The following is a 27,848-nucleotide window of genomic DNA, read 5'->3' on the forward strand; positions in this document are numbered from 1 at the left end:
TCCTCCCGGACACCATCCATCCCTGAATACCACATAACGCACCGGGATTCAATGTATAAAGAGTCTACTACGTGGGGCTGCCCACGTTTGTTTTTCCTTCTCCCTTTTTATTTTTCCTCTCCTTATCACTGTATATATAATGTTGTATTGAACGCCGTTGATCCTTTGTTAACCAGCCGTTAATAATGTTTAACCGTTCTCATATATAGTATGCTCAGCAATGCTGGACCTGCGCGCCCTAACCGCTTGATTATATTGTCTTTTTGAATCTCTCAATAAACAGATTTACAAAAAAAAAAGAAGAGCAGCCACCTCTTGGTCAGTAGCTGGGGAGAATGTCTGAAGGGTAGGAAAGGCATGATCTATGTGTGGTTGGGAAACAGAAAGGCAAGGAGGGGAGAATTCTTTCCTTAGCTGTTCAATCTTGTCAGTGAAGTAACATGCAAAGTTATCAGCAGTAAGGTTAGTTTGGGGGGTGGCCACAGCAGGGCGAAGAAGAGAATTAAAGGTGTCAAAGAGATGCCTGGGGTTGCGGGAACATGAACTAATGAGAGAGGAAAAATAGGACTGTTTGGCAAGGGCAAGGGCTGCACTGTATGAACACAATATGAATCTATAATGGAGAAAGTCACAGACATACTGGCGCGCACACACACACACACACAGACATACTGACACACACATACACCCAAACTTTACACTATTAAAACCAGTAGACAGTGGCTGAGTAAAGGGACAGGGCTGTAGTGGGGGGACAAGGGCTGTAGTGGAGGGTATAAACTGTAATTGGGGGGTTTAGGAAATGTAGGGGGGATAGGGGCTTAAGTAGTTTGATGGCTACAATTTGGGAAAGGGGTTGTGGTGTGGGTGATATGGGTTGCAATTGGGGGAAGAGGAGCTGTAGTGGGGATGTTATGGGGATGTAGTGGGAGGCATGGGGCTGAGAAAGGGGGCAGGAGCTGAGAGGGGTAAAAAAGGACCAGGGAAAGGGTGGGACAGAGCCTTACTAAGGGACCAGAGCCTGACTAAGGGACAGGGGATGGCTGTGGAGGGGGACAGGGATTGAGGAGGAAGGGGACAGGGGCTGAGGAGGAGGGGGACAGGGGCTGAGGAGGGGGGGCAGGGACTGAGGAGGGGGGGGCAGGGCTGAGGAGGGGGGCGAGCTGAGGAGGGGACAGGGGCGAGGATGGGACAGGGGCTGAGGAGGGGGGCAGGGCTGAGGAGGGGGGCAGGGCTGAGGAGGGGGGAAGAGAGGGGGCAGGGCTGAGGAGGGGGGGCAGGGCTGAGGAGGGGGGAAGAGAGGGGGCAGGATTGAGGAGGGAACAGGGGCTGAGGAGGGGGGGCAGGGCTGAGGAGGGGGGAAGAGAGGGGGCAGGATTGAGGAGGGAACAGGGGCTGAGGAGGGGGGCAGGGCTGAGGAGGGGGCAGGGGCTGAGGAGGGGGGGCAGGGCTGAGGAGGGGGCAGGGGCTGAGGAGGGGGGAAGAGAGGGGGCAGGGCTGAGGAGGGGGGAAGAGAGGGGGCAGGGCTGAGGAGGGGACAGGTGCTGAGGAGGGGGGGAGGGGAGGTAGGGCTGAGGAGGGGGAGGTAGGGCTGAGGAGGGGAATAAAAAGAAACTAAAGTGTATTTCCCCCTCCCTGAGTCTTACCTTAAGCCAGGGAGGGGTGGGCAGCAGGCAGCAACAGTCAGTGAAGTCTGGAGCCTGCAGTCAGTGGAGTCGGCCGGCCTCTCCTGGTGATGTCAGGAGGAGGGGGCGTGGCTTCCTCTGCTCTTCTCCCAGACTCCCCAGCGGTCCTGGGAGAAGAGCAGTGAAAGTCACGCCCCCTCCTCCTGACATCATCAGGAGAGGCCGGCCGACTCCACTGACTGCAGGCTACAGCATGAGAGATACAGCAACCCTAGACAGTCGTTTCAACCTTGTAAGGTATCATCAGTGAGGTATAGCCTTTAAACTTAAGAAGAGAAAAAAAAAGTAGCAAGAGAGGTGAGAACGGACAACGACTCAATTAGCTCACGGTGCCTAGAGGGATATTGGCTATACCTCACTGATGATACTTTACAAGGTTGAAACGATCGTCTGGGGTTGCTATATCTCTCGTGCAGAGGGAACTTGCTGGCATTTCGGATCTGGACTGCCCGTACGGGATGCTTCAGATATGTTCTCTCTGTGATGGCACAAGATGAGATAAAACCAGATTGAGATCTGATTGGTGACCCACTAAAGGGCAGGCTAATTGAGCCGTTGTCCGTTCTCACCTCTCTTGCTACTTGTTTTTCTCTCCTTATAGATCTATGATATTGTCATTTCATTTGTAAACATTTTGAAAGGAAAAAGGGCAAATAAAAAAGGCAAAGCTATTCCATTATTCTAACACTGTTATCCAGAATAGCTGCATGTATTGACTATGTGATTTACTAAAGGGTTACAAACTGCACAACATTCAGTCCAGTGAGAATATTCTGCACGTTTTCATTGATATTCTTCACAAGGTTTGAAGTGTTTTATTGACAAGATCCAGTGAATAGGAAACTGATGGTAACCGGACAGACCAGGGTAAACAACATCTATAACAATAAAATATTGTGTGAAAATGCAAAAGCCATGAAAGAAGGGTAAAGATGAGTAATATATACATTTACAAATAATAAAAAATCTTGCTAAATCTCTTGGCGATGATGCCAAATAGGTTTGGATAAAATAGCATAAAATAACAAATTGTTCATAAATAAAAAGTAAAAGACTTGTCTCTTGACATTTTAGTGCCACAAAAAGCCCAGCAATTTTCTGAAAGCGGGAAATGTAATCACTTAGAAAAGGCTTAATTTATCCAAATGCATTAAAAGTCATTGATTTGCAATGCTCTTGGCTCCGGTGCCGGCGGGCTTATTCTCAGACCCAACTGTGATTACCCACGCCTGAAACGAGCAACCTGACATAGGGGACTGACCGGTATCCATCGAGGCGCCCAACGGTACCTGAATCATACCGATCGCCCAGCAGAAACCGGAGCTCAGCGGTGCGGCCTGATCTTCAGCATGGCAGGCGAGGTAGCCGGGGGAGGGACGGCCGCTCTCTCTCGGGGGCACCACGCTGACACTCCGGCAAGGGCCCCAGCGCCCCAGACCCACAGCTCAGCATGCGGCCAGGCCACCCTGCAACCAGAGCGACACGGCCGAAAGGCCTCACAAAATGGCGTCCGAGCAACAACACCCAACGTACACACAGTACGATCAACAGGGCACTAACCCTATATCCCACTTCATGGCACAGCTTGACAAGCTCTTCCAGAGGTTCTGGAGACGCCTGGAGGACCGCAGCAGGCATGAGCAGTCCCAACGTGAAGCGATAGCACAAGATGACGGAAAAGGGATAGGGAGATGGTCACCACGTGGCGAACTCCACGGAACCAGCTACATAGACCGCACTAAAAGCCTTCCCAGGTCAAAGGCCGCAGGGAGAAAGCCTGCACGGTACCGACCACATCGCTGGAGGCCTAACCACCGCTGGCAGCGTCGTAACACCCAGGCCTCCCATGGCGCCCGACGAAGGGAAGACCCGGCCTCGCAGAGACACCGAGTCTGAGGACCGCAGGTACTGGCCTTCACACCGACCTGGGGCTGGCCGGCGGCCTATACCAACCCGCACCCCTCTATCCCCCAATGGACTATTCCAGCTCACACAGCAGCCTTACCCAGTAGAGGCATAGGCTGACCGTGATCTCGCTGCCCCAAAGTCCCACTCACTACCACTACTGGCTGAGAACCGATCGGGACGCGGTCAGAAAGGCCCAAGAAGTCGCCACACGAAACTCCCTTTTACCTGACATGCATGCTCCCCTGGACTTACTGTTTTCCTATATGTCTGAGGACTATTGGTGGATACTTAAGCGTGAAGCCGCTGGACTCTCTGATCCGTAATCTACCTACTAGGGCAAAACCGCTGGACTCATAACCGTAACTCTCTTAATGGTCATGCTGTGTATAGTAAGCGTTAGAAAAGTTGAAACCTGCACACACCAGAATGTTCAACATATGCAATGCCTGACAAACATACCAAACATTGAGCCTCACATTTCTCGAGACCACTTAGCATGTTAAGCCGTGAAATATGCCTAGACTAGCCGATATAGCACACACTATTCTTGGGAGTTCAAGCAAACACATGCTTTACGACTGGCATGCCCGGCAAAGCTACAATCGGGTGTCCCACACACTAGAATGATGGCAGGACAGTAGATATAGGCAACATGGCACACACTACCTACTGTACTCTATTCTACGCCCAGAGGCCATAAGCTCTCACCAAACAGAACTAACCTGCTTTGCCCAAAAGCTAATCATATTGAGACAGATTGGATTGTTCCACATGTTGTTCCAGTCATATATTTATAGTCTAGCAATGTAGTTATGTACCTGTTATACACATAAAAAGAGGCTGACGATTCTCTAAGACAATATGTATTGCAATGTGACACTCCCAACATGTACAACTTATTACTGTCTTCCCTTCTTTATTCTGTACCCATAACCAAATATGCCTCAATAAAACAAAGATTGACAAAAAAAAAAAGTCATTAATTGCTATTGCATATATATCCACAACGTGCAAGAACTCCACCAAAACGGGGGTTTGTAATAACCTCAGCACAATTTTCAAACAGTCATTCCTTAACCATTGCATTATGTTGAATTGGGAAGTATAAAGGGTAATATATTTGTAGCACTCTCTTAATGTTAAAGGAGAAACAACGGCTCTCTACTTTTTTTCATTCGATGAATCCTTGTACAGGTTAGGGGATTAAACGGGTATTCCTGATTTCACGGAATTACAGACTCCTGGAGAGCCTTGTTAGGATTCCATTTACGGTAGTTGTTGATTGATTTATTTTACTATGTATTCTAGTAGTGCATGCAGCTTGTCAATTATCTATTTATTTATTTTTATTAGAATAGATAATTCTGGTATACCTAATGTAATACCCAGGAGAGAGGGAGTCTGACTAACACTAGGTCGCTCAAAACTGGAAAATAGGGATTCACTAAAACCTATAGGTAAAGAAAGCTGAGAAAACACTCTGCTGTGGTGTGCAGGTACCAGGAGCTGACCTGTGATAAGGGCTGAATGTGATAGAAAGTGCAAATATAAAAATTGCAAATATAAAAAATGTGTACTGTGCCTTTAAGAGAACCAAAATGGTATACGTAGCAGATATAATTGTGGAAATAAAAAGGAAGGAGTAAAAAAGTGTAAAATGATGATAAAAACTAGAGATGAATCAAATTGCAGCAGATAAAAACAAAAAATAAAATAAAATAAAAATAAAATAAAATATAAAAAATCAGAATAAATAAAAGTAGAATTGGTAAATGGTAAAGTGCAGCAGATGATATGTGCAGTGCAAATATCTCTATCCCTGATCAAAAGCAGGGTAGTTGATGTTCGCACCAAATATTATACTTTGTATACTCCAAAGATACAATCAAGGTAAAAAATATATAAATATAATGTAGCAATACAGTATGGAAGACTGTTTGCTAAAGTAATACAGGAAATGTATCACTACGTTTATGTTTATCAATATAACAGCTATACCATGGAAATTCTTGGTGCGAATTCCATCAGATAGCGGTTGGCAGTGGACAAATGTAGCGCGATTGCAATATACATATGTGTATGATGGTTTTCAATGGAACACTGCACTTTCTTTGTGGAAACCTTCGGTGTTTAATTCTACATAGTGTCTATATTGCAATATATTGCCAGCATATGTATGCCTTCAATAGTCATGGTGTGTTTTTTTTTTGGTTATAATTTTTTTTTTTAAAGAAAAAAAGAAAAGAAAAAAAAAGAAAAAGGAAATGTATCACTAGAAATAGAAAGCAATGGTACAAACTGGATGTGTATTACAAAAAACATTTTATTGATAATAAGTTAAAAATATAAATCAGGAACAATTCATACGGTTATTACCAGTCTTATGAGGCTTAGAAATGTACAGGAACCTTTGGATTCGGCTAGGATTGATGTGGATTGGCTTCAGCCGATAAGCGTTTGAAATCCTGCTGCCGGCAAGGACGGCGTGATTCTTTGTGTGCGTCCCGATAAGAATCTCACTCCAGGGGACGTGCACTGCAAACAGCTCGACTCAGTAAATGCGCCAATGGTCCTGTGCGGATACGGACCTCTGCTGGTATACACTCTGTATGCTCGATCTCAGTCCTGATGATTCAATGTGTCTTTCAGTGTGTCTTACGCGTTTCGTAGGGGGATGCCCTACTTCTTCAGAGACGGGAACATTTATTTTTATTAGTCTCATAATAAAAAGCCAGGATCTAATTTTTTTTACTGGTAAAAAGATATAATACTACATTTCTTTTCCAGAAAAAAACATGACAGATGTTAGTTAGGAAACAAGTATATAAGAGAAGTATTTTTTTTTTTAACAGTTAGAATACTACTCTGGACACCAGCACCACTTCATATCAATTGAGGCTGAAGTCCACCAGCATTCTTCTAATCATTAAGTGCTAAAACCATTTTTCAATAGTTTAACACTGAATCAGGGCCACTTGAGTGTTAAACCTCTTGAAACCAGTTCATCTATAAAATGTAAGAAGGTTCTGATGAACTATCAACACAATAACCACTTAATTTACATGAAGTGAATTAGGTGCTCAGAATAGTCTTTCAACTTTTTATGTTCTTCAGCATCTGAATCGCTAAATATGTCATTAACCATATAAATAATACGTGAATATTACTTTTTTTTTTTAAAGCCCACAAAAACTACTAACATTAACATATATTTTTATTTTATTGTTTCAGCTCTCTGGTAAAGATATACCTAAAACATTTTGTTCTGAAGGTAGTCGTGGTCTCAATGAAGAAAGCCAATGTATCATGAAATGGCATTACTAGCAGGGAAAGCAGAATCCGACTTCACTTCCTTTAGGATCAAAAACCTTGACAACTTGTGTGAGGTTCGGACAAGGAAAGGGGTTTTCTACAAAACAGCCAAGCTTCTACACCCAGGTGAAGAACGACGTTATCGTGGACAGGTGGAGGACAGAACGCGGCATGTAATTATCAATGTTGGAGGTATCAAATACAGGATCCCGTGGACAACACTTGAAGATTGTCCATTGACTCGGCTTGGGAAATTAAAAACTTGCAATAACTATGATGAAATAATGGATGTCTGTGATGATTATGACATTAACTGTAATGAGTTCTTCTTTGACCGCAATCCTTGTGCCTTCAGGACTATTATGACATTTTTGGCAGCTGGGAAGCTAAGGATACTGCGTGAGATGTGCGCTTTGTCCTTCCAAGAAGAGCTTATATATTGGGGAATAGAAGAGGAGCAACTGGAATGGTGTTGTCTAAGGAAGCTGCAACAAAAGGAAGAGGAGCTTGCTGAAGCCAAAATGTATGAAGGTGAATTTGATATCTCAAAAGAGAATTCCCAAAGTGCCTTGGAGGACAGCGGGCGTATAGCCCATTGCATGAAACATCTCAGGGACATGGTGGAAAACCCTCACTCAGGAATTCCTGGGAAGATATTTGCCTGCCTGTCAGTCTCCTTTGTGGCTATCACAGCTGTCAGCCTCTGTATCAGCACTATGCCGGATTTTAGAGAGGAGGAGGACCGGGTAAGTGTTTTAGTGTTTTTCTCGTTTTCAGTATCATTGACACAATTCAATGCATAGCAGACATTTGTAAGGTTTTCTATATTTGCACATTAAAGAAAAAATTAAGTATTTAATATATATTGATTGCTATAGCAAATATAATCGCAAAATTATTGTTATAACACCAGTGGATATGTTTGGCAAATTTAAAAATTAGTCTGTTTAAGTGAAAAGCTGTGTTATAACGAGTTTTTCAATTACCTGCATCCTTAAGTCATTTAAAGTATTTAAAGTTGCTCTGTCACCTTCTAGATTCTTGCATATTTTGAAATTCCAACACAAATTTTAGCTCCTGGTGCATCTTGTGCCAGAAGCCGACATCAGTGTTGTAGTCACACGAATGTGACACTGATTTCTATAGAAGTTCCCAGAAGACCGCGGGTTCCTCCATAGACAGAGCATTTCCCCCCACTGCCATGACTAGTGACACCTGAGGGCTTGACAAGGCTTGACAAAAGGTAGCCCAGCCCTTTGTCAAGCTTTTTCAAGCATACCAAAAATACATAAGCAGTCCCAATTTTGACTTATTTTATCTTTTGACTGCGTTTGAATTTCACTGAAATTCCAATGCAGTCTTTATGAGCATTTTTTGTATACAGAGTTAATCTTTATGAAATTGTCTTTTGAGGAAGGGTGTTAAGAAGAGCATTGTTCCATAACCCTAGGCCCATAATTTCAGCCAAAGCTCTGAAATTAGCTCAGAAATGTCTGATGCATAGAAATATACTCTTCCATTTAAGGACAGATTCTAGAATGTCTTTGACTTATTTTTGTAGATAAATAATTAAATCTAATACCAGAGATATGCTCGATTCCCCCCAGCATGGGCAGTGATCCCATCATTAAGTAATATTGGTGTGAATATTTCTAAGTTCCGTTACTATATGACAGCTCTGCTTCCACTAAATGCTAGCTTGAAACACTGTAATGAATTCTGTGCCTCCCCCAAATGCATCTAGATACACTGATCAGCCATAACATTAAAACCACCTGCATATTCCACCCTGGTGCTGCCAAAACAGCTCTGATGGTCTGGCAAAAAGACATTAGCAGCAAATCGGATCGTATTTGTTGTTCCACCACATCTTGTAGATGCTCAATCGGATTGAGATCTGGTGAATTTGGAGGCCAAGGGAACCCCTTGAACTCTTTGTCATGTTCCTCAAACTATTCCTGAAATTCAAACAAAATCACCCGTGAAACAAAGTGATTGAAAAAAACTTAACTTCTGGGTACACAGCTCCCAAGGTTATTTCCCAGTTGATAACCGTTTAGTAGAATAGTGTAAATGATAGGGTATTTTAGGGATTCTGCTGATGTACCTAGAATAGAGGATAAAACATAGTGCAAATATTGTTTGATACTCAGAGATAGTGTACTGGTATATATGCACTCACAAATTCCAAATGGATTAGCGTTTTAAAGGTGCCGCCCCACGATGTAGATGGGGGGTATCAATCAGTGTTCCTCCTCGAGTGGTAGCCACTGGGGTGTCAGGGTCAGCTAGATGGTTCAAAACAGACTCCGACCAGAAGAATTCTTCCAAGGCAATTTATTCACTCATAAAATCAGGAGGTGTACAAAATAAATAAAAACAAATATAAAAAATAAAACAGGTCACCGGTCCTACGCGTTTCGTCCTTGTACAACAGGACTTCCTCAGGGACCTTTTCAATAAAACCAGCAGTAACATGTACAATAGTTGGCGTAGGACCGTAGGACCGGTGACCTGTTTTATTTTTTATATTTGTTTTTATTTATTTTGTACACCTCCTGATTTTATGAGTGAATAAATTGCCTTGGAAGAATTCTTCTGGTCGGAGTCTGTTTTGAACCATCTAGCTGACCCTGACACCCCAGTGGCTACCACTCGAGGAGGAACACTGATTGATACCCCCCATCTACATCGTGGGGCGGCACCTTTAAAACGCTAATCCATTTGGAATTTGTGAGTGCATATATACCAGTACACTATCTCTGAGTATCAAACAATATTTGCACTATGTTTTATCCTCTATTCTAGGTACATCAGCAGAATCCCTAAAATACCCTATCATTTACACTATTCCTGAAATTGTTTGCAGTGTGACAAGGTGCATTATCCTGCTGCAAGAGGCCACTGTCATCAGGGAACACCATTGTCATGAAGGATTGTACGTGGTCTGCCACAATCTCTAGGTAGGTGATACATGTCAAAGTAACATGAATGCCAGGACTTAAAGGAACAATATAGTCACCAAAATTACTTTAGCTAAGTAAAGCAGTTTTAGTGTATAGATCATTCCCCTGCAATTTCACTGCTCAATTCACTGTCATTTAGGAGTTAAATCCCTTTGTTTCTGTTTATGCAGCCCTAGCCACACCTCCCCTGGCTATGATTGACAGAGCCTGCATGAAAAAAAAAACTGGTTTCACTTTCAAACAGATGTAATTTACCTTAAATAATTGTATCTCAATCTCTAAATTGAACTTTAATCACATATAGGAGCATAGGCGTGCGCACGGGGTGTGCCGGGTGTGCCTGGGCACACCCTAATCACACCTCCGTGCTGCACTGCCTCTGGGCAGACTGACATGTCGGGTCCTCGGTCTATGACCGAGGACCCGACACAGGAGGGGGCCGGCGGCGTGCACACAATGCCGCCGGGTGAGAGGCCCCTCCTGTCCGTCTGCCCTGATCCTCAGTCTGCAGCTCCGCTGGGAGTGAGCTGCAGACTGAAGTATCTCGCGATCTCCAGCCTGTCAGAGCGTTGCCACGGCAACGCTCTGCCTGGAGATCGCGAGACTCACCATGTGGTCTGCAGCTCACTCCCGGCGGAGCTGCAGACTGAAGAGAGAGGGCACCCACTGGACCACCAGGGCAGGTATTTAAACCCCCCTCTGCCCCCTGTCACTCACTGCCCCCCCACCCTGCCTCTGCACCCATACCCCCCTAACCCCTGTCCCTAGCCCTCTAACCCCCTAACCCCTGTCACTCACTGCCCCCCTAACCCCTGTCCCTACCCCTCTAACCCCTGTCACTACCCCTCTAACCCCTGCCACTACCCCTCTAACCCCTGTCCCTAACCCCTGTCACTACCCCCCAACCCCTGTCACTACCCCTCTAACCCCCTAACCCCTGTCACTACCCCTCTAACCCCTTTCACTACCCCTAACCCCTTTCACTACCCCTCTAACCCCTGTCACTACCCCTCTACCTCCCTAACCCCTGTCACTACCCCCCTAACCCCTGTCACTACCCCTCTAACCCCCTAACCCCTGTCACTACCCCTCTAACCCCCTAACCCCTGTCACTACCCCCCTACCCCCCTAACCCCTGTCACTACCCCCTAACCCCGTCACTACCCCCAACCCCTGTCACTACCCCTAACCCCTTTCACTACCCCTCTAACCCCTGTCACTACCCCTCTACCTCCCTAACCCCTGTCACTACCCCCCTAACCCCTGTCACTACCCCTCTAACCCCCTAACCCCTGTCACTAGACCTCTAACCCCCTAACCTCTGTCACTACCCCTCTACCCCCCTAACCCCCGTCACTACCCCCCTAACCCCGTCACTACCCCCCAACCCCTGTCACTACCCCTAACCCCTTTCACTACCCCTCTAACCCCTGTCACTACCCCTCTACCTCCCTAACCCCTGTCACTACCCCCCTAACCCCTGTCACTACCCCTCTAACCCCCTAACCCCTGTCACTACCCCTCTACCCCCCTAACCCCCGTCACTGCCCCCCTAACCCCGTCACTACCCCCAACCCCTGTCACTACCCCTAACCCCTTTCACTACCCTCTAACCCCTGTCACTACCCCTCTACCTCCCTAACCCCTGTCACAACCCCCCTAACCCCTGTCACTACCCCTCTAACCCCTGTCACTACCCCTCTACCCCCCTAACCCCCGTCACTACCCCCCAACCCCTGTCACTACCCCTCTACCCCCAACCCCTGTCACTACCCCCCTAACTCCTGTCACTACCCCCTAACTCCTGTCACTACCCCCTAACTCCTGTCACTACCCCCTAACCCCTGTCACTTTCCCTCTACTCCCCTAACCCATGTCACTGCCTCTCCACCCCCCAACCCCTGTCACTGCCCCTCTACCCCCCTAACTCCTGTCTCTACCCCCCCAACCCCTGTCACTACCCCTCTACCCCAACCCCGTCCACTGCCCCTCTACCCCCTAACCCCTGTCACTACCCCCAACCCCTGTCACTACCCCTCTACCCCCCAACCCGTCACACCACTCTACCCCCTAACCCCTGTCACTGCCCCTTTACCCCCCTAACCCATGTCACTGCCTCTCCAACCCCCTTAACCCCTGTTACTGCCCATCCACTCCCCCACCCCTTGTCACTGCCCCTCTACCCCAACCCCTGTCATTACCCCTCTATCCCCAACCCCTGTCATTACCCCTCTATCCCCCTAACCCGTCACTACCCCTCTACCACCCCTAACCCCTGTTACTACCCCCTAACCCCTGTCACTAACCGTCTACCCCCGCTACCTCCTGTCACTGCCCCTCCACCCCTCCACCCCCCCACCTCCTGTCCCTCTACCCCCCAACCCCTGTTGCTGCCCCTCCACCCTCCTAACCCCTGTCGCCTACACAGTGCACCCCTCACAATCATACACACTGTACCCAACACACACACTTAATCCCTCACAATTACACAAACTGTACCCCTTACAATCACACACACTGCACCCTTCACAATTACACCACACTGTACCCCTCGCAATCACACACACTGCACCCCTTACACACTGCACCGCTCACAATCACACACACTGCACAGCTCAGCTCACAATCACACATACACTGCACCTACGTATACTTGTATTTGTGTGTGTGTATGTGTATATATATATATATATATATATATATATATATGTGTGTGTGTGTGTATATAAAAATACATATATACGCGGCGTGTGTGTTTGTGCTTTAGGGTGCACACCCTAATGCAACAGGCTGCGCACGCCTATGTACAGAAGGCTCTTGCAGGGTCTAGCAAGCTATTAACATAGCAGGGGATAAGAAAATCTTAATTAAACAGAACTTGCAATAAAGAAAGCCTTAATAGGGCTCTCTTTACAGGAAGTGTTTATGGAAGGCTGTGCAAGTCACATGCAGGGAGGTGTGACTAGGGTTCATAAACAAAGGGATTTAACTCCTAAATGGCATAGGATTGAGCAGTGAGGCTACAGGGGCATGTTCTATACACCAAAACTGCTTCATTAAGCTAAAGTTGTCCAGGTGACTATAGTGTCCCTTTAAGGTTCCTAGTAGAACATTTCCCAGAACATAACACTGCCTCTGCAGGCCTGACTTTTCCCCAAAGTGCTTCCTGCTGCCATCTGTAACCCCAGCTAAGCAATGCACATGTACCTGGCCATCCACCTTATCTAAAAGAAAATATGATTCCAGATACCACAGGAAACATTCATGTCATGTCTGCCTTATCTTCTATGTCAAATATTGTGTCAAGTATTTCCATGACTACATTTCTGAACACCTTGAAATTAAGTTACTAAATTTACAATCAAAACTATTCAATGGCTAAATTTTACTGAATAATTAGAGATTCTGTTTTCATTTCTCTGTTGGATACAAAGCAAAGATGAATTAATTAGCTGTTTAAATAAATAACTGATTATCATGCATTGGTTTAGTATACAATATAGTATTAAATCAAGTTTTAGAAGCCAGTCATCTTACTAAGCATAAAACTAAATATTTTTAGAAATATTTTCTATTCAATATTATGGTGCAGAAAATAGAACTAACCATCTGGAATGAAAAATGAATAATTTATACCGGGTATAGTACGTTTTGTTCATTCAGCCCTTCCTATTAACATCTTTTTGTTTAGCGTAATGTTTATTTTATTCAAAGCCAGCATGTAATCATAAAAGAAAACAATTTTGTGTAAAAAGTAACGTTCAAGGACACCTACAATATAAATAATGCCAAACCCTTCTTATATGTATATATAAGGAACCGAGCAGTATTTCTGGGATTGCAACTTTATGAATATAGACAACAAATAGATAATAATATCTGGACTCATTTTTAAAGTCCCTCTGCAGAGTTGCAGAAGGTAAGCATGGGGTCTAGGTTGTAGAAATGAGTTTCTTTACTTGGCAAAGACAATTGTTGTCTCCACCTGGGAGATTTAGCTATATATAGTCTATCTGTCCAGATTTACATGTTCTTTTATGGAGAGCTTCTCTTTAAAACTGTTTTGAACTGCAAAGCATAAAATCATATGAATTATAATCCTCTTAGTCATTTTGTTTAATCCTGTTTTTATTGAGAGAGAAAGATATATTCACAGGTATAAATAGGATAGGTGAGGCAAATTATACATGCTGATAATATGTGGCACTACGTGTAGAGCTTCATTGGATAAAGTCATTTTGACATTTATAAAGAAGTAGAAAAAGAGTGGGCAGTAAAGAGACAGAAATCAACTCAGCAAGATAATAAGACAGAAAAAGTATATAAAACCCATTATTAAAAGAAACCTGCATAGCACAAAAGAGTTTTGAAAAGCATATTGTGAAACACATTAAGTTATTCAGGTTTGAGGAACAATTCGTAATGGATGAAACACAACTGCTATCGAAAGAGGCATAAGTAACCCTACATAGCTCCTAGACTGCTTTCCAGACACATCATTCAATCTGTATACTGTGCAAAAAAACATTTAGCATTCTATTCAAATTGATAGAAACTGTGTATTCTTTTCTTCTTGTATGCTATTACTTCAGACTCTGTGTAAAATAGGGACCATATTGTCTTTAAAAATATGATGTGCCAATATTTCTGTAAAGGATAACAAAATTATTTAATTTTTTTTATAAATGTAGAATTTTTATATAATGCACATCTAAACCTCAATATATACACAACATTGCTTGTCTATATAGCATTTATTTGTCAGATATACATTCAAATAAATGCTTTGCTACTATTAAAGCAAAAGGGATAAGTTGTGAAGTTGTTAAAGGACCACTATAGTGCCAGGAAAACATACTCGTTTTCCTGGCACTATAGTGCCCTGAGGGTGCCCCCACCCTCAGGGTCCCCCTCCCGCCCGGCTCTGGAAAGGGGAAAAGGGGTAAAACTTACCTTTTTCCAGCGCTGGGCGGGGAGCGCTCTGCCTCCGATCCTCCTCCGTTCCGCCCCGTTGGCTGAATACGCACGCGCGGCAAGAGATGCGCGCGCATTCAGCCGGTCTCATAGGAAAGCATTTACAATGCTTTCCTATGGACGCTTGCGTGCTCTCACTGTGATTTTCACAGTGAGAATCACGCAAGCGCCTCTAGCGGCTGTCAATGAGACAGCCACTAGAGGCTTTGGGGGAAGGCTTAACCCATTTATAGCAGTTTCTCTGAAACTGCTATGTTTATAAAAACATGGGTTAACCCTAGCTGGACCTGGTACCCAGACCACTTCATTAAGCTGAAGTGGTCTGGGTGCCTAGAGTGGTCCTTTAATGTAGTCATACCATCATAGCCTGTAATCGGAAAATTAACAAAAAAAATATCAACACATTGTTAATGTTTCCATTGTTTTTGCTTTAAAAAAAAAATAATTTAAAAAATCTGTCATCAAGAGGTTAAGACGTTCATAGTATATATAATCTATACTTTTTGTGTTTTCTATAAATGGCTAAACAGGATGATGTTCAAATTATGGTATGACCCTATTAATCAGGCACTGGATAGCATATAAGAAAAAAATACAATAGTAAATTAACTGTAAAAATAAATCCCTAGTAAATTGTGAAAATTTACAAAAGTTCTATATTTTACATATATATCTAATTTTTCCAAGTCAAGATACAGGTTTTGTTTTGCATAGTACATTCAAAAAATTCTAACTATTATTATCTATTATATAGGGACGATTCACACAGGGTTAGTAACAGTTGCTTTCGCTACCATATTGCATTTATATCCAAAGCCAAATTAGTTGAGCTGTTGCGTTTAGCTGTATAGCAGACCATAGTCACTTAAGTAATATGGCTACTTCAACTGCATCTTAAGAATTGTTCCTAATGAGAACATCTTCAGTCTCAAGGGTAAGGTTACCTCTTAAGCCATCACCCTTTCATTAATTAATCTTCTGTTAAAGACACGGTAGTAGTCAAAAATGTGTAAAGAGGATATTTAAGCTATTACATCCTTGTAGAATGGTGTAAGCAACACATCCTATCATATCCTCATTGATTACATATTTATTTTAACAAGACGTTGTCTGCCTATCAAGAAAGGTCAGAGTTCAGATAACAATGTAAAGGCCAAAGGGTGATATCGCACGTACAGTGCCAATTATACACTGTCCCTTGTTTGATAATTGGCTGAATCTCACTTCACAACTCATCAATGTGTAGGCTGCATAGAAGAGGCAGCTTATTATATAATATATCCGTCATTTAGCAACAAAAGACATAATGATTTATGGGTGCTCTGCCATCTGGTCGTGTTCTGAAAGTTGCCTCTAATACACATATTGAGCACTGAAATACAGCATCATTTATAATATAGATTGGCTTGTTTTAGTGATTGCCCTTGTTTCTGTAAATACAAGAGACCCAGTCACTTAAACAAGAACTATTGATAATACATAACCTAGGATGTAACAATGTAATATAAGCATAACACTAAATGGTACGGTGCGCGGTATAGGTTAAAAGCTGACATTATTATTTGTGGTCTTGAAAAAGTATAGTGATGGTGGGTGCTCAGTAAAGGTTACGCCATTCACAACATTTGTGACAAATCATTAATTAATCCAAGATTTAAGGATTAGTTGGTTCTGTTAATCTGACACTAGCAGTAATATATGGGGCCATTATAGGTTCTAGAGTTTAAACATAAGAACCTCTGTTCAAACAGAATTATTTAAATAGAAAACTGACACTGGATATTTTTTTATACAGCTTACTTTAAGCAAATGTCTACTGGTCCCCCATTTACAGCATACTGGGTGTTCACTAGCTACTCCCAAACTGTTGTTTTGCTCAGATTAGTTGTTATTGAGCACTACTTAACCAGCACCCAATGCATATGCAAGGTCAAAAAAGGGATTAAGGTGACTTTAAAAAAAACTACTCAATGCACCATAACTACTACAGAGTATTGTCAAGGTGTCAGATAGCTACAGAAACTAACTCTGATTTCGCTTATTATTTATAATAACAAATTACACAGCGCTGTACAAATTAGCTCGAAACTGTTTGACAAAACATGGAAAATGTCCTAGCACAAAAACACACCTTCATAAGGATTGGTATAGGGGGTTATTCACTAACGTCCAGATGGGGCAGAGCCATCTGGCTGCATAGGGGTTATTCAGTCTGTGCAATTAGGACATTGTATATGCAATTTAACAATGTCTGCGCTTTCAAATTCAGGTCCTGAATGGGCCTGCATTTGATACGGATTTTAGCTAAACCAAACGCCACCGGACCGCTGAAATCTGAACTGAATGTTGTAAATCCAGTCTCCGAGGCTTCAGATTGGAAAACGTGGAGCAACAAACATTAACCCTTCTTCACCCATGGAGGACTCGTCGTAGACTGAGTGCTGAAAGCGGGGAAAGCCCTTATATAAGCTTTCCAACGCTATATCAGTTCTTGCAAAGCATGGGATGGTTCCCTACACATTGCAATATAAGAAAGAACCCTCTAACTGGTTATATCAGCTATTGCAAGTCTCGTAAGCAAAGGCCTATTTCACAGGTATTAGAGTTAATGCACCCGTCCCCCATTACTACTATTAGGGTTAGGGGTACATAGAGCTATCTATTTTATTGGGGATTTATTGAGGCCCATATCCATCTGGGGGGAGGTGGGGGTTGGTTCATAACACTATTTGGTGGGGTGGTTAATGACATGTCCCCCCCCCCATTGTGTAATTAATTAGGGTGCACCCCGGCTGCCCATGGGTGAGATGGTTAGTCTCTTCAGAGGAAAAAATCGGAGGGCTTGAAAAGACTGAAGTTTTTGCAAGCACTTTTGATATATACCCACAATGAATACATGCATGAAAAATGTATGTATGTGTAACAAACGCTGGTATTACAGATACGCATTCGCCTATTTTCTCCCGAACTGCTAGAGCTTGAGTGATTATAGCTCACAGTTCAGGTGTTGATTCAAACGTTTCTCCAGATGAATTACAGATACCCAAACATCAGCCTGAACTAGATGAAGGGTATAACAGGAATACTTTATTCAGGCTAACCGCCTGGTATATATGCAGTTAACAACGTACAGGGTTTATGTTGACATATTACAGGGGCATTCCCCACTGGACCTGAGAGGGGACAGTGACAAAATACATTCTGAAAGTACAAAGTATTGCTCTCACAATAATATAATCCGTCCCCTGTGCTGGGGAGATAATTGAGTCAAGCACTATACTAAACTCAATTATCTCCCAACACAAAAAACATACATTTCAATTAAAACTCAGAAAGTACCCCAAACTCCATGGGAACCCCACAAAAGTCATATCCCCTGATAGCCCTGATCTAGGGGACCAACAAAAATCCCCCAGATCAGTTCAGAGGTTCAAGCGTTACATGGAGTTCTTAATTTGAGCGACCACATACTATGCTCCTGCCCAGAAATAGTTCCATGAAATTGGGCTGTGCGATCGGTCTATTTCGAAGAGTACAAAAATCGAATCAATCCACAAACGGTTCCTCTGGCTCATAGGTAGCGTTTGATCCCCTAGTTTTTTGGAACAATCTACCGGATAGCGCTCTCCTGGCTGGTCTGTGAAAGGAAGCAGGCGTTCGTGTAGTTTGACCAGCGTTTGTGTAATCGCGTGTCTGATTTTGGTTCCAGACAGTACTGCTGCCTCATTTCATGCAAACAAGATGGGCGCTGTTTTCTCTTGCACATGACGTTCGGCTTTACAAACGGCGGTCACACAGAGAGAGCACTTAATTGGCAGTTTGCTTTGAAGTAAATGAGCCATGGGGTGGTCGGTGTTCAGTAGTTTTATCTACCGAACAGGGAAAAACAAAAGTAACAAAATAACAGGGGTAGTTTCTTCACAATATGCATGTATTCATTAGGGGTATACAGTGAGGGAAAAAAGTATTTGATCCCCTGCTGATTTTGAACGTTTGCCCACTGACAAAGAAATGATCAGTCTATAATTTTAATGGTAGGTGTATTTTAACAGTGAGAGACAGAATAACAACAACAAAAAATCCAGAAAAATGTATGTAAAAAAAGTTATAAATTGATTTGCATGTCAATGAGCGAAATAAGTACTTGACCCCTTCGACTTAGTACTTGGTGGCAAAACCCTTGTTGGCAATCACAGAGGTCAGACATTTCTTGTAGTTCGCCACCAGGTTTGCACACATCTCAGGAGGGATTTTGTCCCACTCCTCTTTGCAGATCCTCTCCAAGTCATTAAGGTTTCTAGGCTGATGTTTGGCAACTCGAACCTTCAGCTCCCTCCACAGATTATCTATGGGATTATGGTCTGGAGACTGGCTAGGCCTTAATGCGCTTCTTCTTGAGCCACTCCTTTGTTGCCTTGGCTGTGTGTTTTGGGTCATTGTCATGCTGGAATACCCATCCACAACCTATTTTCAATGCCCTGGCTGAGGGAAGGAGGTTCTCACCCAAGATTTGATGGTACATGGCCCCGTCCATTGTCCCTTTGATGTGGTGCGGTGGCCCAGTCCTCTTAGCAGAAAACCACCCCAAAGCATAATGTTTCTACTTCCATGTTTGACGGTGGGGATGGTGTTCTTGGGGCCATAGACAGCATTCCTCCTCCTCCAAACACGGTAAGTTGAGTTGATGCCAAAGAACTCGATTTTGGGCTCATCTGACCACAACACTTTCACCCAGTTCTCCTCTGATTCATTCAGATCTTCATTGGCAAACTTCAGACGGGCCTGTACATGTGCTTTCTTGAGCAGAGGGACCTTGCGGGCGCTGCATGATTTCAGTCCCTCGCAGCGTAGTGTGTTACCAATTGTTTTCTTGGTGACTATGGTTCCAGCTGCCTTGAGATCATTAACAAGATCCTGCGTAGTTCTGGGCTGATTTCTCGCTGTTCTCATGATCATTGAAACTCCACGAGGTGAGATCTTGCATGGAGCACCAGACCGAGGGAGACTGACAGTTATTTTGTGTTTCTCCCATTTGCAAATAATCAAACTGTTGTCACCTTCTCACCAAGATGCTTGGCGATGGTCTTGTATCCCATTCCAGCTTTGTGTAGGTCTACAATCTTGTCTCTGACATCCTTGGACAGTTTTCTTTGGTCTTGGCCATGGTAGAGAGTTTATAATCTAATTGATTGATTGCTTCTGTGGACAGGTGTCTTTTATTCAGGTAACATGCTGAGATTAGGAGCACTCCCTTTAAGAGAGTGCTCCTAATCTCAGCTCGTTACCTGTATAAAATACACCTGGGAGCCATAAATCTTGCTGATTGGTAGGGGATCAAATACTTATTTCACTCATTGACATGCAAATCAATTTATAACTTTTTTTGACATGCGTTTTTCTGGATTTAAAAAAAAATATTTTGTCTTTCACTGTTAAAATACACTTACCATTAAAATTATAGACTGATTTCTTTGTCAGTGGGCAAACATTCAAATACTTTTTTCCCTCACTGTAACTGCTAATCAGTGAATTATACTTTTTTTGCCCTTTTGGGCAGTGTCTCTTTAAAGGGTTACTCCAACCACCATGACCACGCCTGCTTGTAGAAGTAGTCATGATGGTAGGTGTATGTATGAGCAGCATTTCTGCTTGAAACGCTGCTCATTCGTGATAGATTAATGTTTGTTCAGGGGAATAGGTACACCACCAGCACACATGGGTTTTCCTGGCCATTTTAATGAGTATCTACGCAGCCAGAATTGCTCCTGTAACAAGAAAATTGATTTTTAGTGAGCAGTTTCCTGAAGCCTGATCAATAATGATGCTCCTTTGCTACTCTATGGGGACTCACTGAAATATCATTGGGACTCAATTATGGCTACCCACCCAGAAATTAAGAACCACAGATAGGATCATAATATGTGCACTCTAAAATCTATGTGTAAAATAACAGGCTGTTGCTTGGGGAAATGCTGACAGGGATTCTAAGGAATCCCACTGCCGTTTGTGCTAATCTGTGTATATATTATACAGCTTGAGAGAGTGTTCTCTATTAGTGATGTCCCGAATGGTTCGCTGGCGAATAGTTCCTGGCGAACATAGCTTGTTTGCGTTCACCACGGACGGCGAACATATGCGATGTTCGGTCCGCCCCCTATTCGTCATCATTGAGTAAACTTTGACCCTGTACCTCACAGTCAGCAGACACATTCCAGCCAATCAGCAGCAGACCCTTCCTCCCAGACCCTCCCACCTCCTAGACAGCATACAATTTAGATTAATTCTGAAGCTGCATTCATTTTTTTTTGTATTATTTTATTTATTTTATTTTTTTGTGTTTGTGTTTATTATACATTATCCTCCATAGCCAGTAACCTGTGTTTATTATACATTATCCCCCCATAGCCAGTAACCTGTGTTTATTATACATTATCCCCATTGCCAGTGACCTGTGTTTATTATACATAATCCTCCCATAGCCAGTAACCTGTGTTTATTATACATTATCCTCCCCATAGCCAGTAGCCTGTGTTTATTATACATTATCCTCCCATAGCCAGTAACCTGTGTTTATTATAAATTATCCCCCCCGTAGCCAGTCACCTGTGCTTATTATACATTATCCCCCATAGCCAGTTGTGGCAGAACCCACCTCGCCACTGGACATATTGGGACTACTGTCCCTTTAAGACTGTGGAGCATATTCCAGTATACTGCCTTTAATATTACATATGTATTTATGTGTTGAGTTTAACCTGGGATATTTATGCAGCATTCATCTGATTGTTCGGTAGAATCACTCCATTCATTATATTGAGTGAAACTACCGAACAACCAGACCACCCAGGAATAAGTGTGCCTCCAATTACAGTTTGCAACAATGTTGCAAACGGGTAATTGGCAATCAGTGTAATGTATTCTTTGTCCTCTGGGTGGCCGCCATTCGGGAAACAAACACGTGGCGGCGGCCATCTTAAACTACCGAACAGCGGTGTTTTGCCGTCGAGTGTCTGGAACTAAAATCGGACACTTGACTAGGCAAACACCGCTGAGACCTCCATACTTCCAGAAATTCGTATAGAAACTACCGAATGACCCGTCGTTCGGTAGAAAGAACCCCACAAACAAGGGAATTCATTCAAACCCTCTCCAGGCTCTATAACACAGGCAATTCGCCTGTTTTCATTCCCTTGTTTGTGACCGACCGCAGGGCCAAAATGCATGGAACTGTTTTCGGATACTTTACCCATGCGGTCGGTCAAATCTTTGGAACCCCATATCTCACGAACCGTTCATCCGAATGACTTGAATTTTGAATATGTTGTCCCTCTGAATAAGGGCTATCCAGCGATGCTGGATTAAAAGGTGTACCCCCTGTTTTTGGGGTACATCCAGAACTTGGCTGGAAAAGTGTACCGGATAATTGGGTTTAATGTTATCTGAGGGGAGGGGATGTGTGGGCTGAACCATGTATGTGATTGGTTATTTTATGCCTCCCCCTGGGTGTGGCCTGTAAGTGTACAAGTGTAATAAAAGCCAGGCTGGATGAGCCAGTCGAGAGTTCCTGTTTTACCCTCAAAGTGATGTGTCGTCTCATTATTGGGGGGATTGGATTGTAAGCTGACTGCCAAGAGTGTAAGCCGATTGTATGCTTTTCTTGTTCAGCTGTTCCAGTTCGGAGTGTTATTTCGTATCCAGCTCGTGAGTTCTGATGTTCTGCAGTAGCTGTGCCTGTCTATGGAAAAGGGGATTATCGCCTAAACGCATTTTTCCCCTTGTATGCTGAAACGGTCCGTTACATTGGTGGCAAGCGGTGGGATGGCGTCCTAGTGTGAGCTGTTCCAGTTCGGAGTGTTATTTCGTATCCAGCTCGTGAGTTCTGATGTTCTGCAGTAGCTGTGCCTGTCTATGGAAAAGGGGATTATCGCCTAAACGCATTTTTCCCCTTGTATGCTGAAACGGTCCGTTACATTGGTGGCAAGCGGTGGGATGGCGTCCTAGTGTGAGGTAAAGCAGCTCAGAGACACTGTTTGGATTTACAAATTGAGGGCAACGCTAGCAGTCGTGCAGCGCCCCTGGGAGCAGACAAGTATGGAAGGTTCTGGCTCTGGAGATGATTGGCTGGCCGAGGTGAGGCAGCGAGTGGCCGAGTATGGGGATGATATACCCATGGAGACACGCCGGGTGATCTGGAACCAGGTCATGGCTGAGCGAAACACAAGGCTGGACCGAGAATTCCGGTTGGCGAAAGAGAGGAAGTATGCTCAGCAGCAGGAGCGTTACAGCAGCCGAGTAGAGGCTGCATCCGAGGAGGTTAGCCGTCTTTCCCTGAGGCGGCGGGAGGAACCCGAAGTGGGGGTCCTCATAGACTGGTCCTGTGAGGAACCACAACAGGCAGGTAGAGATGGGACCAAGGTCTCTCCACCGGGATGCTGGGCAACCGGCCCAGATCCCCAGCAGCAGCCAGAGTTGCCAGGTGGGGAAGCAGGTGGCCCTTACTCACAAATGTTGAGGGGCCTCACGGGTTGGTCCTGGGAAGACCCACAGATGGCAGGTGGAGATGGGACTGCAGTCTCTCTACCGGCCCTACAGGGATGCTGGGCAGTCGGCCCAGATCCCCAGCGGCAGTGTGAAGTGCAGGGAGAGGAGAGCAGCGTCCTCCCTCCCCAGCGGCAGGCTGAGTTACAGGGGGCAGAGGTAGTTGGTCCTACCCCCCAGCAGCAGCGTGATTTTTTGGGATTAGAGAGCCCAGTCTCCGTTCCCCAGCAGCAGGACACTGAATTGGGAGGAGAGACAGTCGGTCTCCCTCCACAAAGACTGAAAGTAGGCATGGGAGAGGAGATTGTTACCTCCTCTCCCCAGCGGCAGATCATCAATGGGCAGAGTGTTCTAATGGGAGAGGAGATTGTTACCACCTCTCCCCAGCGGCGGATCATCAATGGGCAGAGTGTTCTAATGGGAGAGGAGCTGGTTACCACCTCTCCCCAGCGGCAGCTTAATGTACCAGGGGGAGACTGTAAGCCCCACACCAGCACAGATGGGACCGTGGTCTCTGTGCCCAAGTTACAGGGAGCTGAAGGGGCCGTCCTCCCTCCCCAGTGGCAGTGTGATTTGTTGGGAATTGGGAGCCCAGTCTCCATTCCCCGGCAGCAGAGTGTCCAGCAGGGAAGAGAGAGCCCAGTCTCCTTTCCCCAGCAGCAGGACACTGTATTGGGAGTAGAGACAGTCGGTCTCCCTCCACAGAGTATAGAAGTATGTAGGGGAGAGGAGCTTGCTACCACCTCTCCCCAGCGGCGGATCAGTAAAGTGCAGGGAGAGGAGAGCAACGTCCTCCCTCCCCAGCGGCAGCCTAACACACCAAGGGGAGACAGTAAGCCCCACACCAGCACAGATGGGACCGTGGTCTCTGTGCCCAAGCTACAGGGAGCTGAAGGAGATGTCCTTGCTCCCCAGCGGCAGTCTACGGTTCAGGGAGAGGAGGTTGTTATTCCCTCTCCCCAGCGGCAGCACAGCTCACCAAGGGGAGACAGTAAGCCCCACAACAGCACAGATGGGACCGTGGTCTCTGTGCCCAAGTTACAGGGAGCTGAAGGAGCCGTCCTTGCTCCCCAGCGGCAGTCTACGGTTCAGGGAGAGGAGTTTGTCATCCCCTCTCCCCAGCGGCAGCTTAGCACACCAAGGGGAGACAGTAAACCCCACAACCGTGCAGATGGGACCGTAGTCTCTGCACCTACACCACTGGGGATAGGGACAGTCGGTCCTAGTCCACAACAGCCAGACAAAATATCGGAAGGGGAGACAGTCGTTTTTCCCCAACAACAGCTGTGTTCAACCAGGGGAGAGGACACCCTGGTTACTTTTTCCCCAAGCCTTGGACTTACAACTGGACACGAGTGGCAGGGGGCCATCTGGACAACTACCCCCTGTAAGGACAGCCAGCCGACTATCAGAGCCCCAGACCGACTGGAGGTCTGGAGTCTGGATAGTCTAAATGGGAAAGGGGAGAAATGTGGCAGAACCCACCTCGCCACTGGACATATTGGGACTACTGTCCCTTTAAGACTGTGGAGCATATTCCAGTATACTGCCTTTAATATTACATATGTATTTATGTGTTGAGTTTAACCTGGGATATTTATGCAGCATTCATCTGATTGTTCGGTAGAATCACTCCATTCATTATATTGAGTGAAACTACCGAACAACCAGACCACCCAGGAATAAGTGTGCCTCCAATTACAGTTTGCAACAATGTTGCAAACGGGTAATTGGCAATCAGTGTAATGTATTCTTTGTCCTCTGGGTGGCCGCCATTCGGGAAACAAACACGTGGCGGCGGCCATCTTAAACTACCGAACAGCGGTGTTTTGCCGTCGAGTGTCTGGAACTAAAATCGGACACTTGACTAGGCAAACACCGCTGAGACCTCCATACTTCCAGAAATTCGTATAGAAACTACCGAATGACCCGTCGTTCGGTAGAAAGAACCCCACAAACAAGGGAATTCATTCAAACCCTCTCCAGGCTCTATAACACAGGCAATTCGCCTGTTTTCATTCCCTTGTTTGTGACCGACCGCAGGGCCAAAATGCATGGAACTGTTTTCGGATACTTTACCCATGCGGTCGGTCAAATCTTTGGAACCCCATATCTCACGAACCGTTCATCCGAATGACTTGAATTTTGAATATGTTGTCCCTCTGAATAAGGGCTATCCAGCGATGCTGGATTTAAAGGTGTACCCCCTGTTTTTGGGGTACATCCAGAACTTGGCTGGAAAAGTGTACCGGATAATTGGGTTTAATGTTATCTGAGGGGAGGGGATGTGTGGGCTGAACCATGTATGTGATTGGTTATTTTATGCCTCCCCCTGGGTGTGGCCTGTAAGTGTACAAGTGTAATAAAAGCCAGGCTGGATGAGCCAGTCGAGAGTTCCTGTTTTACCCTCAAAGTGATGTGTCGTCTCATTATTGGGGGGAAGGATTTATTCAATGCTGTTCCAGTTGACTGCTAGGAGTACAAGCCTATTCATATGGTTCCTATTCAATGGTCTACAGCATTCATATGCTTGGGAGAATTTTAAAAGGTTTCTCGGATTCGGTGATTGTGGTGTCTGCCAGAGTGCTTGGAGTCCTCAGGAAGCACTAGGAGCATCCATTAACGGAGGTACCAAGTCGGGGTGCCAGGTGATCCGTTACACCAGTAACCTGTGTTTATTATACATTATCCCCCCACAACCAGTAACCTGTGTTTATTATACATTATCCCCCCACAACCAGTAACCTGTGTTTATTATACATTATCTCCCATAGCTAGTAACCTGTGTTTATTATACATTATCCCTCCGTAGCCAGTAACCTGTGTTTATTATACATTATCCCCCCATAGCCAGTAACCTGTGTTTATTATACATTATCCCCATTGCCAGTGACCTGTGTTTATTATACATTACCCTCCCATAGCCAGTAACCTGTGTTTATTATACATTATCCTCCCATAGCCAGTAACCTGTGTTTATTATACATTACCCCTCCCATAGCCAGTAACCTGTGTTTATTATACATTATCCCCCCATTGCCAGTAACCTGTGTTTATTATACATTATCCCTCCTATAGCCAGTAACCTGTGTTTATTATACATTATCCCCCCATAGCCAGTAACCTGTGTTTATTATACATTATCCTTCCCATAGCCAGTAACCTGTGTTTATTATACATTATCCTCCCATAGCCAGTAACCTGTGCTTATTATACATTATCCACCCCATAGCCAGTAACCTGTGTTTATTATACATTATCCTCCCATAGCCAGTAACATGTGTTTATTATACATTATCCCTCCCATAGCCAGTAACCTGTGTTTATTATACATTATCCCCCCCATAGCCAGTAACCTGTGTTTAATATACATTATCCCCCCATAGCCAGTAACCTGTGTTTATTATACATTATCCCCCATAGTCATTTATAGTTGGACCTAGGCAGCATGATGTCTTAGGCAGGCCCAGAGAGTGAGTGAGTGAGTGAGTGAATAATATAATATATATGTTTAGAAACATATTAGTAATATATGTAAATCGGGTTCATGCAAAGAGGGTGAAAAGGTATTAAAGAAAAACACACTTATTGCATCAAATTTACAAAGCCAAACTTTTAAAAGCTTTCCTCATTTCTTTCTCGGGATGAGGAATATATCGGTTGTAGACTGATGATTTCCATCTGCCCAATCTTTTAATAATATGCACTGGAGTGTCAGTGTTGAAGGAGACCAAAGCTGCCCCTATTCTAAGTGAAAGACCTGAGACATGGATACAACCCAATCTTAGGAGTAGTGTTCTGATGTAAAAGATGAATTTAGCCGTAGTCAGAGGGATTCAGTGACAGTAGTGGTGAAATGTGTGTGTCATGACTGAGTGTGGGTAAGTAAGAGTCAAGTATTTTAACTGGGCACTAGTTCTAGGTGGGATGAAGTGGTATAGCGGATGGATGAGTAGTTTGGTTCATTTTAGAGGTTTGTAGAGAAAGTATATAGTGATCATGATTTTTAGCGATATCCAATATTTTTAAGGTGGTCTCAAGCAAACATAAAATGCTATATAAAATTTGTGGGAATATCGAATAGTCGTGTACAGTAAATCAGAGAGGGCTCAGAATATTTAACCATCGATCGGTAACCTGGATGAAGTAGGGGGTCTATCCGTTTTATTAAATACGCGGTAATATGCTTTTAATGGGATAGGACGTTAGGAAAGGTGTGTGATTCGGATAAGTGGTTGTGGCTGTATTTACCTTATCCTGGGACCGACCTGGCTCCTAAGCTTGAGCCGCGCATGGCTGGATCACTCCTGCCTCCACACGAGCCGCATGCGGCTTGATCTCTTCTTTTGACTTAGCCGCGTGCTCTGACCGCAGTGATCGGTCATGTGGCCCGCCTGGCACTAGGAGCACGGCTCGAGTCACGAGCTCGCTCTTAAAGGGGCAGTGGGAGCCAAAAGTTGATTCA

At 44.5% G+C, this 27,848-nt stretch overlaps 1 protein-coding gene across 3 annotated transcripts in view; it reads left to right on the plus strand.

Annotated features, from left to right (window-relative positions):
• KCNG2 (potassium voltage-gated channel modifier subfamily G member 2) overlaps positions 1 to 27,848 on the plus strand; it is a 223,413-nt gene that overhangs the window by 94,273 nt on the left and 101,292 nt on the right. For all 3 annotated transcript variants that reach the window (XM_063450482.1, XM_063450483.1, XM_063450484.1), the window contains exon 2: positions 6,825 to 7,651. In XM_063450482.1, the coding sequence (XP_063306552.1) occupies positions 6,893 to 7,651 (759 nt within the window). In that variant the 5' untranslated portion in view covers positions 6,825 to 6,892. The remainder of the gene's footprint in view (positions 1 to 6,824; positions 7,652 to 27,848) is intronic.

The sequence above is a fragment of the Pelobates fuscus genome, chromosome 4, assembly GCF_036172605.1.
Source record: "Pelobates fuscus isolate aPelFus1 chromosome 4, aPelFus1.pri, whole genome shotgun sequence".
In the NCBI taxonomy this organism is placed as follows: Eukaryota; Metazoa; Chordata; class Amphibia; order Anura; family Pelobatidae; genus Pelobates; species Pelobates fuscus.